At 39.3% G+C, this 13,585-nt stretch overlaps 1 protein-coding gene across 4 annotated transcripts in view; it reads right to left on the bottom strand.

The window, feature by feature from the left end:
* DNAH5 (dynein axonemal heavy chain 5) overlaps positions 1 to 13,585 on the bottom strand; it is a 362,294-nt gene that overhangs the window by 137,316 nt on the left and 211,393 nt on the right. For all 4 annotated transcript variants that reach the window (XM_032279092.1, XM_032279095.1, XM_032279094.1 and 1 more), the window contains 5 exons: positions 12,738 to 12,872; positions 11,500 to 11,607; positions 8,605 to 8,758; positions 3,591 to 3,737; positions 649 to 890 (listed from right to left, as the gene is read on the bottom strand). In XM_032279092.1, the coding sequence (XP_032134983.1) occupies positions 649 to 890; positions 3,591 to 3,737; positions 8,605 to 8,758; positions 11,500 to 11,607; positions 12,738 to 12,872 (786 nt within the window). The remainder of the gene's footprint in view (positions 1 to 648; positions 891 to 3,590; positions 3,738 to 8,604; positions 8,759 to 11,499; positions 11,608 to 12,737; positions 12,873 to 13,585) is intronic.

Below are 13,585 nucleotides of genomic sequence, written 5' to 3'. Positions count from 1 at the left end.
ATAACAAGATTTTTCATGTGGCTTATCTAATAAACATTCTGCCTTACATGATATTATTTATCTAGCAAAATATCTAAGTATACAAAGCATTTATTTTTGATATAATTCTGATCAATGTATTCTAGAATATATTGCTGGTAGTAAAATAATATACCTGACCATGAAATGATGATATGTTATCTGAAATATTATTACCAAGTTCAAATTTAGAACTAATGAATCTCATAAAAATCCTCATATGCAATTTTAACAAATTGTCTTCAAGTTAATGTTCTCGAATGGTCGCTCCTAAGCTTTATGTGAATGTGTATCTTTCCAAAAATATCATGAATCCCCAAAGTGATCAAATTAAATTTTACTTATTAGTCCTCAGACATGGTTGTGCAAGACCATTGGTTCATACAGGCCTGGCAATTACTGTACAAGCTACAGGTTGGAAATCCCAGTTCAAAAGTGATTAGAAGAGTAATGAAGAAACACGTTAGGAGCAATCAGGGTTTGAATGTCCCAGTGCATTCAAGGTATTTTCCATAAACAGCAAAAAACGCAATTACACTGCCATCTGCAGAAAAACTGGCACACACAGTAAAAGAATGCTAAAGGATCTGTTTTCCTTTTTAATTATACAAAAAAAGGATTCAATTATACCTCAAGAATAGGACTCCAATCAAGGACAGAAGAGCTCATGAAAACCATTCCATTTCTTGAGACGGTGGCAGGAGAAGCATTGTCAATGTTATGAGGCTCAAAAACGATCTTGCAGTTTGGAGCCATAGGAATCCGATCGCCATTGGCGAGGGTTAGAGTCTTGTTATCATCCAAAACAGAATTCAGATTCTCAATCCAGATGGCATCTACTGGGCCATCAAGAATTATCCAGATATGTTCCCCTAGAATACCCCACCAAAGGGAGAAAAAAATACATACACACATGCAGTGCACGTACACGTAAGTATAAAACAGCTTGAAGAAGCACAATATTCCATGTAATTTTCTCTAACTTTTAAATAAAGTTTTGCTAAGTAATTACCTTGTTTTGTCACATAGGATTTTTAAAGATCTTGACGTAGCAGTCAAGGCCCATAATTAAATCAAAAAGTCATTTGTTTGTTGGACAAATATTCATTGAGCATCTTGCATATGTCACTGTTCTAGGGGCTGGGGATATTGTGATAAATGCAACAATGTCCTGCTATTGCAGCATTTACATTCTAAGGAGTAGAGATGACAAGCAAACAAATAAAGAAAAGTTTAACATAAGAAAAACTAAGTAGAAGGAGGGCATGGCGCATGGTTTAGATAAGGTAGTCAATAAGATATTCCAGGAAGAGAATGAAGTGATGTAAAGATCTAGAGGTAGAATATTCCAGACAGCAAGAACAGAAAGTGCTAAGCCCCTGAAGCAGGTACAGGCTTAGAGTAATACAATGGACTGAATGTGTTCCCCCAAAATGCCCTCATGAATGAGACTGGTGCTCTTATAAAGAGATCTCAGAGAGCTCTCTTGCCCTTCTACCACATGGGATATGGCAAGAAATTGGCAGACTGCAACTCTGAAGAAAGCCCTCGCCAGAACCCAACCATGCTGGCTCCCTGATCTCAGACTTCCAGCCTCTGGAACTAGGAGAAATGAATGTCTATTGTTTAAAAACCACCCAGTCAATAGCGTCCCACACTAAGGTGATCACATTCCAGGAACAATAAGAAGTTAAACCTTAATGGCAAAAAGAGGAGGATGGGGAGAGGTATATGAGGACAATGGGAAAGACAGAGCTATGGCACCCATTCTAGTTTGTACCTAAGTCTAAGGCATTCAATAGAGATCCTCACAGAGTCGTCAAGTTGGGAATTCCGGAGAGAGGTTAAGGCTGGAGATTTAAATGTGAAAGCCAGCAGTTTAGAGATAGGATTTAAAATTATGGGACTGGGTAAGTTTCTTCTAGATAAGCGTGGAGAGAGAGGAAGGCTGAGACAGAGGCCCTGTAAGCTTCTGGCCTGGTCTCCTGTATTTGCTCCCCAGTCTTCCAGACTTCTCAAGGAAGTAGAAGTGGAAAAAAGAGCTAGCAGGATGAGGAGTCCCTGCAGCCCAGGGAAGGAAGGGTTTCACGAAGGCGGGTGATCAGCTATGCCAAATGCTATTGAGGGCAGGACCAGACTGAGAATCGGCAATTTGTATTTGACAAGCTGGAGGTCAGGGGTGTCCTTGATACAGCAATTTCAGAGGAGCACTGGGCACAAAACCTGACAGCAGTCACGTAAGGAGATACTGGGAGGTAGAGAAAATGACAAACATCGGCAGAATGCTCAACAAGAATGTCATTGTAAATTTAGGTAATTGACTTAATGGTAGCATTACTCTTCATTTCTCAACTACTAGCTCCTCTTACTCACCAACACCATGACCTATCACATGGCTCTAAATTTTCTTTGCTATCCAACAACTCTGGAATAGTCTATTTCAAATAAAATGCTTTGAAAATCCTAATCAAGTTCATTCAACTAGCAATTCAAGTAAAATGGTGATCTAATCACTAGACTCACTTTGAAAGAAAAAGCACATGTTGCCTTTTTTATGTGGAAAGAAGGGGAAAAAAAGCTCTCTGAGCTCCTGTTCTTTGAAGTCACATTTGGTCACTGGGTCTGTGTTTACAATGGATTACTGAAAGAAATCAGAAATTAAAGTTTCTTTCTTTCCAGTAGAACAAAAACAATTTCTAATATGAGCACATTTTTGAAATAAGCATTTTCATTTCTCTTTGGACAATCAATATTAGTTTTATCAGCTACATTCCTTAAATGAGAACTTCAGTGGTACTACTTTAAACATATTTCAGAAGGACACAGTTGCCCAGAGGGTAGACCCAGGAAGTGAGCCCAAATATCTCCTCCTTCCCCTGCTGCTTTCTCTCTGCAATTGTATTCACTGTGCCTTTCGCCTACTCACTCAGGACTGAGGAAATCAACTGAGAAGGGAGCTGATATCACCTCTTCCCTCCGAGTTTATATTCTGAGAACACTGGGTTCAATTCACAAAGTCCGTAAGTGAGAGACTATTCAGACTGAACTGCTAGCCCTTAATGAGTTTGTTTAAACAACCGAACACTAATGACCATCTACACAGAATAATTTATTAGTTCAATGTAGACTTCACTTTTGTGATACACAATTTTCTCTCCCAAATAACCCATTTTCCCTGCGATTTTATACAGAAATCAATTCTTTAAAAATAGGCACTACTTAAATGAGAGTAACATTGGTAAAATATTCAGTGAAAATAGTTATGGTAAAATCACTTTATTCAATACCATCAATTTTGCTTAACAGCTTTTTCCATTTATTTTATTCTAAGGTATCACAGGGATACTGACGTATATTTTCAGAAAATATTATTTCAGAAAAGGAGCATTGTAACTACTGTAATCAATAATTTCATTATTTCAACATTCACAAATATCATACTGATTTATGACTTGTTAGTCTTGGCTAAGATATTATATGGAGAATACAGTTGTTCTACTAATTCTGTATAGCCTCCAAGGATTTTATCTAGAAATATAAATCAAAAATAATACTTGTAATTTATCTTCTACCTTTCTTTGCTCTTAATGTTTTCCTCCATAGGGTAGAAAATATCCCATCAGTCCAGTCATTTGTTGCAACATCCAGCCGACCAAACATCTGTGGGGCGGTAATCGCTTTGGGATTCATCCTCATTTCCCGGTGTGGTTTTCCACAATCTAAACCAAGTAAATCCAAATTGTAGACATCTCAGATGGGAATTGAACCATCATTAAGCAACATTGCACTAATTTGTGGTGTACTGTCAGCAGGTGCTCAAAATATGAAAACTGCAGAACTACACTGAAAATATGTCATACTGCATTCTAAGTTACCAAAATTAGCTTCATTATACTTTATTGACTAAAGCACTTTTTTATCTTCTTTAGAGAAAATTGCATATTGCTTAGGGGTGAAAAAAGATACCATGCTGGAATTTATAGAGGTACTAATATAATCTGGATGCTCTCTAAATTTCATGGCTTTTTCAAAAAAAAAAAAAATCTTTGGTTTAAGCTATACTAGATTAAATCTTATGCCTGAATATCACCTAGAAGATGCCTCATTCTCTCCATTATCAGCTTTGATCTGTGATATGTTCTCTTGCTCACCTTGAAAAAGATAAGCTAAATAAATTTTGCATGAATCAGGGACTTTCTTTTGTGGCCAAGAAATGTATTCACATCTTTCAAACCCTAAGCCTACTCTTCAATGGGCTGGAATTCTGTGCATAAGGGACTGTGGTTAATGAACAGAACAGTGAATAATAAGATTTAAAATATAAAATTATAAAAATGGGTAAGGTGCGGTGGCTCACGCCTATAATCTCAGCACTTTGGGAGGCCGGGCCAGGCGGATCACGGGATTAGGAGTTCAAGACTAGCCTGGCCAACATGGTGAAACCCCATCTCTATTAAACAAAAATTAGCTGCGCTTGGTGGTGGACACCTGTAATCCCAGCTGCTTGGGAGGCTAAGGCAGGAGAATCACTTGAAACCATAGAAGGCAGAGGTTGCAGTGAGCCGAGATTGTGCCACTGCACCCCAGCCTGGGTGAAAGAGTGAAACTCCATTTGAAAAAAAAAATGTTGAAACATTACTTCCTGTGTTTGGTAGATCAACAAATACTAGCTACATACACTGAAATATCACTCACTGTGTGTGGTAGATCAACAAATACAAGCATACATACATATCCATGCACATTAGAGAAAATGTTCCAGTAAAACGCACTGCAGTGATTAACTTCACGTGTCAACTTGACTGGCCACAAGGTACCCAGATTAAACACCATGTCTCAGTGTGTCCATAATGGTGTTTCCAGTTGAGATCAGTATTTGAATCAGTGGACTCAGTAATGTAGACGGTCCTCCCCAACGTAAGCAGGCATCATTTAATCTCTTGAGGCCCCAACAGAAAAAAAGGCCAAGGAAGGAAGAATTTGCCCCTTTTTTCCTGCCTACCTTTGAGCTGAGACATTTCATTGCATCTTCTCTGCCCTCAAATTAGGATTTACACCCTTGGCTCTCCTGGTTCTCAGGCCCTGGGACTCAAACCAAATTATACCGCCTGCTTTCCAGGGTCTCCAGCTCGAAGATAGCAGATGATAGGACTTCTTGGCCTCCATAATCACTTGAGCCAATTACTCATAAATAAATACAATTTACTTATTGTACTGTGTGTGTGTGTGTGTGTGTGTGTGTGTACTAGTTGTTTTTCTGAAGAATCCTAATCCGCCCATTTAGAAAACTAGACAATATTTCTCCTTTTTAGAAATCACAAAATCAGGCTAATTATATACAATAATAAAGCTAAACTAATTATTTACAATAATAAAGCTAAACTTAGCCACAATTTAGCTTTTGCAATAGATGATATCCATAAGCCTCTGGCAACACAATCTTTCATCTAATCACACATTACAAGAGGCCAGCAAAATCTTTAAAGTGTATGATAGCATAGGTTAAAAGTGGAGTCGGGAGGCCGAGGCAGGTGGATCACAAGGTCAAGAGATTGAGACCATCCTGGTCAACACGGTGAAACCCCGTCTCTACTAAAACTACAAAAAATCAGCTGGGCATGGTGGCGCGTGCCTGTAATCCCAGCTATTCAGGAGGCTGAGGCAGGAGAATTGCCTGAACCCAGGACACGGAGGTTGCAGTGAGCCGAGATCGCGCCATTGCACTCCAGCCTGGGTAACAAGAGTGAAACTCTGTCTCAAAAAAAAAAAGTGGAGTCATCTGTTGCCTATACAAGAGAAATTACCAAAAATTATTTCAATATGGTAATATGTAGAATTCTATTGTTTTCATTTAAAATATCATAACATTTTTATAAGCATAAGCTAAGAAAAATAAAACGCTTGACTTTCACAATGTTGGTTAAACTAATTCCTCTTGTTTCTTCTCCTAGGCATTTCTGGACTCCATCCTGATCACTCCACCTTCATGGACTCTGCCCTAGAATGGGCACCCTTTTCTTGCTGTCACCTCCTTATGGATCCCGAGACCAGCCCTCCTGTGCCCCAGTTTGTTCTCTCTGTGGCCACCAGATAGTTTTCTACACACAGGAACGACGGTGCCATTCCCTAGCTCAGTGGTTTCCCATCACCTCCAGAATAAGGCCTAGGTATTTAGCGTGACTTACAAAGCTCTTCATGCCACACCTGCTCTCATTTGGATTCTCCTGAAAGCAGAGCCTGAGACAAGAACTTGCATGCTGCGAGTATGAAGTGAGGAACAAAGAAAATGAGACAGGAGAAAAGAGAAGCCAATAAAGGGTGCATTGCTAAGCATATCACAGATGGAGTGTCTTTCTGAAAGACAGGAGGCGGGTCTCCTGCCATCAACTCTTCTTCCCCATTGTTCAAGGTCATGACTGCCTCGGTGACATGAATTCCCACCTGACTCCTACTTTCAGGCTGAGCCAGGGCCCTGGCTTCAAGCAAAATCCTAAGGCTGAAAAGTTGGGAGCCACTACCGGAGCTCAAGGGAGACAAAGTCACATCTACAGCAGGGGAGGATGAAAGGGGTGTGGCCCTGGGTGCCAATGGCATCTGCTATATCATCATATCCAATCTCATCCCCCACCCTCCCACTTCCACCCCCATGGACCAATTGCATTTCATCCATGCCAAAGCACTTCCTTGGGTATATCATGTTCTCTCCAATTCCTCCTACTGACACAGGCTCTTTTTTCTGCCAAAAATATTTTTTACCAATCTGATACTTTACCCTCAAGCCTCAGATGAAGTAGCACCTGCTCTGTGTACCTTTCTATAATTCCTTAGAGGATTTTCTGATCTCCTTGCCCTCATCACAGGATACTTAGGATACTTGTCCAAACCATCCTTATAGCGATTCCCTGTTGAATTATAATTATCTCTGTCTTTGTCTACGTCCTGCTTCTAATACAGAACCCAACAGATCTTCAAAGTGTAGAATATTAAAGACACTTGATGATGAGATATATGCCAAACCAGGGAACAAATAATATGCATGGGTCTTGTACTTCCTCAGTAGAAGTTCAATTATCTTCTCAATCTTTTGGATTATTGACGTTTTCAGTGAGAAACAATGTGTTAAGTAAGATGAATGTTTCCTCTACTACTAAAACCAAAACCAAGTTCATAAACAACAGATAGTCTAATGATTAATTCATCTTTGCAAGGAACTTCACCAAAATCAGTGATGCCATACAGATTACATAATTTAGACATATCATACATAATGTATCTACATTGTTTAATATTTAGTGCTCATTTTGTTCAAGTCATTGTACCCTGTGCATTCATAGTTTATTGTTAACAGGAGGCAGCTTCATAACTGCAACAAAAATATTAAGAAAAATTTGAGGAAGAACACAATCATTTAAAAATATAAAAATCCCAAAACAGAATCTTAATAGCATACATGAAAAACCACGTGATAAGTCCTGCAGGATGGAGTGCTCAGTTTTGGTAGAGGTAGGTATTAGCTGAGCACACACTGTGTCTCGGCCTGAGAACATCCTGGTAGAGTCCAGATAGGCAGAATTCACTTCCTCCAATAACTCAGGAAACAAAAACCAAATCCAACACGTGCAGGGTCCCAGAGCAAACACTGGCAATCCCCAGCCACCACCAACAATGTACCAGTTTGCACCAGTAGCAGCGCACTGAGGCTCTATGAGCTGACCGAAAGCCTACCCAGGTACCTTTTTGCTGGGTGGGTTTTCAGTCAGCTCCTAAAGCCTCAATGCACTGCCATATGTTTTGCATTCCAACAGCCAAGGTTCTGTGACATTTTGGAATTCAACTCTGTCATGTCTAAGGGATGCCAATATTTTTAGAAGAGAGTCATCAATGTCTAATTGGAACAAGAGAACACAAGAATAATCATGAACGTCATAATGTCCATTAGCCTTAGATGACTTTAGATGTAAGTCTTAGGGACATCTGGAAATGAAATGCATTTATTTAACTTCTAAAACAAACAAAAAAAAAAATCTGATTCCAAATGGGACTGGGATTCCCAATCCCAATTTATGATTGGGATTAGGACGACTTCAGCACATAGAACACAAGAACATAAGAGTTGGGTTTGGAATCTGTTTATTGGGAGACAGTGTGCTTTATTTTGCATTTACTGGGAAATGGTATGGTATGTTGGGGAAACTGGGATATTTTTTAGTGCACTGTGACGTTAACTCTTCACTTACCATCACTTACCAGCTTTGTGACCTTGGGTGTTTTTTAATTTGAGCCTTGATTTTTATACAAAATGAGAATAATAATAACAACCTCTCAAGATCATGATGAAAATTAAATTACATAACATACGAAAAACACACAGTGCAGTGCATAAAGTCACCTAAAAATGTTTTTTTTTTTCTGTCTGGTCCATTAATGTAATATGTTATCTCCAAAATAGTCCCAATAATTAACAAAGCAGTTATTTCCTCCTATATAAATAATTAATGTGTCTGCCTTTGTGTCCCTCTTGGGCATTCAAAGGTGTCACAACTATTTAAATGGGCCACTCAGACATTGACCTTGGCTGCCCAGTACCTGTCATGGCTCTCATCAAGGTGTGGATGCAGGTGGTCTTCCCAGCCCCACTGGGCCCCAGGGTCATCATCCCATGCCTCACCCTCTGTGTTTCGAATAGCTGGATGACCTTCAGCTTCCAAGGAGGATGGCTGATTAAACCAGCTGCTTCAACCTGAAAACATAAGAGAATCCCCACATTGAAACACAACAATGACAATCTAAATTTTCCATTGTGCTACAAGAAAAATACACAGACACGAAAGGAGGGAGGAAGATTTTCTGTTTAACAAGTACAATTTGGGATGATAAAGATGGTTCTGAAGATGGATGGTGGTGACAATAAAAGTTGCTCAACAATGTAAATGTGCTTCATTCTTCTTAAAAATGATTAAAATGTAAAATTTTACTGTAATTTAAAAATTGCATGAAAAATACACATTTACATAGACAAAAATCTGGCTGAACGTAATGAAGATGTAATCCCAAGCTAATAAGAAATATCCGCATTTGTCTTTGGGAATTGAAAACATTTATATAAACATTCTATTGAATGAACATCTGAGGAGCAACTTAAAAATAAAGACTCAAATGGCAAAATGTATTTTTTTTCTTTTTTTTTGAAACGGAGCCTTGCTCTGTCACACAGGTTAGAGTGCAGTGGCGTGATCTCGGCTCACTGTAACCTCCGCCTCCTAGGTTCAGGCAATTCCTCTGCCTTGGCCTCCCAAGTAGCTGGGACTACAGGCGGGCACCACGACGCCTAGCTAGTTTTTTGCATTTTAGTAGAGACAGGTTTTCACCATGTTGGCCAGAATGGTCTCGATTGCCTGACTTCGTCATCCACCTGCCTTGGCCTCCCAAAGTGCTAGCATTACAGGTGTGAGCCACCGTGCCCAGCCACAAAATGTATTTTAAATGTTTAATTTAAAAGATACTTATGACTAGAAAAATGGACAGCATACTACATTGATTGAAATTCCATATAAATTTCAAGCTGTCTTTACATGTCCACTGCATAGTTTCTATCAATGCATGTATGGAAGTTACTCTGTGCCAAATATTATTCTAAGATCAATCTTTAGAAAACATGATGGAAATCTTTATAATAATATGATAGAAGTGATACTATTAACATCTTCATTTTACAGATAAGGAAATTGAAGCAGAGTGACTAAGCAATTTGCCCAAGATGATCAGCTTGGGAAACTATGGAATGTGGATTTAAGCCCAAGAAGTTCAAATCTACAGTCCAGGCACTTAACTGTCAAGCTATGCTTGAACACATCGTACATAATGATTTCAATTTTACTTGAATAATTTTTTACAGTAATCATGTATCACTTTACGCTATGATTTGCTCTTCAGATTTTTATATGCTACAAATTACTAATGTAAGTCATCTTATTAATTCCTAATGCTTAGCTTTTTTATATTTTTATACATATATTTTTAGAGACAAGTCTTACTCTGTCACCCCATGTTGGAGTGCAGTGGCGTGATCACAGCTCACTGCAGCCTCAAAGTCCCAGGCTCAGGTGATCCTCTTGCCTCAGCTGCATGAGTAGCTGGGACTATAGGCATGCACCACTGTGCCAGGCTAATTTTTTAATTTATTTGTAGAGACAAGGTCTTGCTATGTTGTTCAGGCTGGCTTAAGTAATCCTTCCACCTTGGCCTCTCAAAGCACTGGGACTATTGGGGTGAGCCACGACACCCAGCCCAATACTTAGCTTTTAGGTAGTATTACAACTAGTTTAGCCAAAAGATGAAGAAACCAATTGCAGACAAATTATCACTCTTACCTGATCAGGAAATTCAGACATTTATATACTAAACTTTTAAAGCAAAATATACACTAAGTACTGCCACATTTTATTTCCCTCTTTTTTTTTTTTTTGAGATAGTCTCCCTCTGTCACTCAGGCTGGAGTGCAGTGCTGCAATCACTGCTCACTGCAGCCTCGGCCTCCCAGGCTCAACTGATCCTCTCACCTCAGCCTCCAGAACAGATGGGACTATGGGCACATGCCACCATGCCCAGCTAATTTTTTGGATTTTTGGTAGAGACAGGGTTTCACCATGTTGCCCAGGCTAGTCTCAAACTCCTGGATTCAAGAAATCTGCCCACCTTGACCTCCCAGAGTGCAGGGATTACAGGCATGAGCCATTGCACCTGTCCACATTTGATTTTTATTACAAATATTTTCAAGGAATTGAAGTGCAATTTATCAATAGGAGCTAATCACCACTTCTATAAAACATTTTTTTCCAGATTCTTCTTCATAGAAAAGGAAATTGAGGCATATGGTTTACATAATTAATTTCCATTATTAGGAAGACTATAAAAAGTTAAAGCTGCACCAAGTACAAGGGGAAATCCAGATACATCACGATCCACATAGCGTGATGGGTTCCTCCACCTTACCCACCCTATCCAACCCCCAGAGCCTGAGTAAGAAGCCACAAGTACTGGGGGAGGGGGAAGGGACAGTGTAGAAGCCACATGAGATGACTGCAAATAACATGCAGAGGCAGGAATCCAACAATTGGCAACACAGCAAACACTAAGGCAAAGCCAAGCTAAGCCAAGCTCTGGAGAGGCAGCCAGCTGAGCCCCATCCACCCCCTGTTGACCAATCACATTTCATTTCTGAATCTGGTGTGGAATGGTTTCCACAAATAACAGGGCTACCCACACATGACTAGCTGGACATGTGGCTGTGCAATGGTAAAAGACCCAGGGCAAAGGGAGTTCAACCCATAGCGTGCACTGGCCTCACTTAAGACAGCAGTGTTAGCCTCACTGTTGTTATTTTTGCTGCTCAGAGTGCACAGGTTGGAGCCACAGCACTTTATTTCCACTAAATTCAGACAAAACAGACACCATCCCTCGATGCCCTGTGAAACATATTACCTGTCTACTAATTGCTGCTTCCAGTTCAGGGTAATCTTCCTTGTCCAGAAGAATATTTGGAAAGAGATCTTCGATCAAACTCAAAAACAAGGCTTCATCCTCATCAATCTAAAAAAGAAAAGAATGGGAAATCAGACCAATTATTCTGGCACAAATATAGCAATATGCAGATAAACTGGAAATGCCCGACACAGTCATGGTTACTGCAATGCAACCACTAACCCAAATAACACATTTATTAAAGTTAACTAATATTTTTCTCATCTTTCCTATAAAAAACTAATTAAAGAGGAAGAGAAAAGGGAGAAGAAAAGAAAGGAAGGAAATGAAAGGAAAGACAATACTGTCTATGTGACAATCTTTCCACAGAATAGTCAGTTCTAGGGGATACCATATAGTTTACAATTTCTAATTTAAACTTAAAAGAATTTTTAAATTAGAAATTAGTAGCGGGTTAATGAATTGCAATTTGGTTTGTACTTTTAGTTTAAAAATAAAAAATACCGCCGGGCATGGTGGCTCAAGCCTGTAATCCCAGCACTTTGGGAGGCCGAGGCGGGTGGATCACGAGGTCAAGAGATCGAGACCATCCTGGTCAACATGGTGAGACCCCGTCTCTACTAAAAATACAAAAAATTAGCTGGGCATGGTGGTGCGTGCCTGTAATCCCAGCTACTCAGGAGGCTGAGGCAGGAGAATTGCCTGAACCCAGGAGACGGAGGTTGCGGTGAGCTGAGATCGCGCCATTGCACTCCAGCCTGGGTAACAAGAGCGAAACTCCGTCTCAAAAAAAAAAAAAAATACCACTTTGTCACCCTTTACATAGATCCACAGATACTGGGCATTGATTATCAGACTCTATTGTGAAATAATAGTGTGAAAGTATCACACACTTGTAGAATTTACATACCATTTCCTACCAGGCTCTACCCAACTTTAAAGGTGAGATTTTAGTTCTAAAACACAAAAATGATTTAAGGTTTTCGGCATCTTAACATATGTATATTTTAAATCTATTTCAATTCTATTGGAATAGGCACACTTCAGAGTAGATAGGAGTCATTACTACTCTAAAAAAAGCCTGAAAAAGTATAATTAAAGTGATGCTCTCCAGCACTTTACCTGATAATTAGGCATTTTAAATGAGCGTTTTAAATAAATATTTTGAAGTCTCATGTATGGTTATTTAGTTGAACTGATATTCAAGTAGGTGGAACATTTCCATCTGTGAGTCTTACCAGTTTAGAAAGATTCATGTCCCGTAGCACACGCATAACAATCGTGGACTCCGTATCCATTGGATTGGCTCGTTTTGCTGCTCCCAAGGTCCGAAGAACTGACAGAATGTTACGTAGGCCAAAGTCATAATGAACCTAGAAAATGTGAGATACATTGGGCTTATTTTCAACATTCATACACCTGCAGAAGCCATGTGAATCTCACAGAAATTCTATTCACAATAATGGATAAATACTGGTTTTCCTTCAGAAAATGCATACACACAGTGGAGTAAAAAATTTCTATATAGATATACTTTTTGAGCAAATAGCAAATATCCCAAAGAGTCCTCCCATGTGCCATCATTAGCTTAAGCCCTTAGATCAGAACTAGCTGCTATAGCTTGACAGGGAAAAAGGAACAAATTTCTTCTTGGAGTACAGACATCCCTTTGAGCTTATTCTTAATCAATCATACATAGGGAAATTAGCTCATATCTCTAAAGTTAAAATTCAGAACCGGAATTAAACTGGGACTGCACTCATGACTGTCATATACACAGAGATATATGTGCCCTTTTCATGATAAGTAAGAAGACAGGAGAATCAGGGAGAAAAAAAGCAGCTGCGTTGCAGGATTACCTGGAGGAAAAAGGATAAGGACAAATTAGAAAGCCAACCCCCCAGCTTTACCATACAATTACTATATACAGGTATTTATAAAAGCTCAGTCATGTCAAATTTCAGTGTATATAAAGTGAATAATCAAAACTTAATTACCCAATCACAGTGGAAAAGGTGGTTCCTCAAAAAATTAAAAATGGAACGATATGATCCAGTATTCCCACTTCTGGGTATACAGCCAAAAA

This window comes from Sapajus apella, unplaced genomic scaffold (genome assembly GCF_009761245.1).
Source record: "Sapajus apella isolate SASKATOON/1434 unplaced genomic scaffold, GSC_monkey_1.0 scaffold11, whole genome shotgun sequence".
NCBI classification, from domain to species: Eukaryota; Metazoa; Chordata; class Mammalia; order Primates; family Cebidae; genus Sapajus; species Sapajus apella.
Note: the sequence above shows the minus strand (reverse complement) of the source record. Positions and strands in the feature narration are given on the sequence as shown.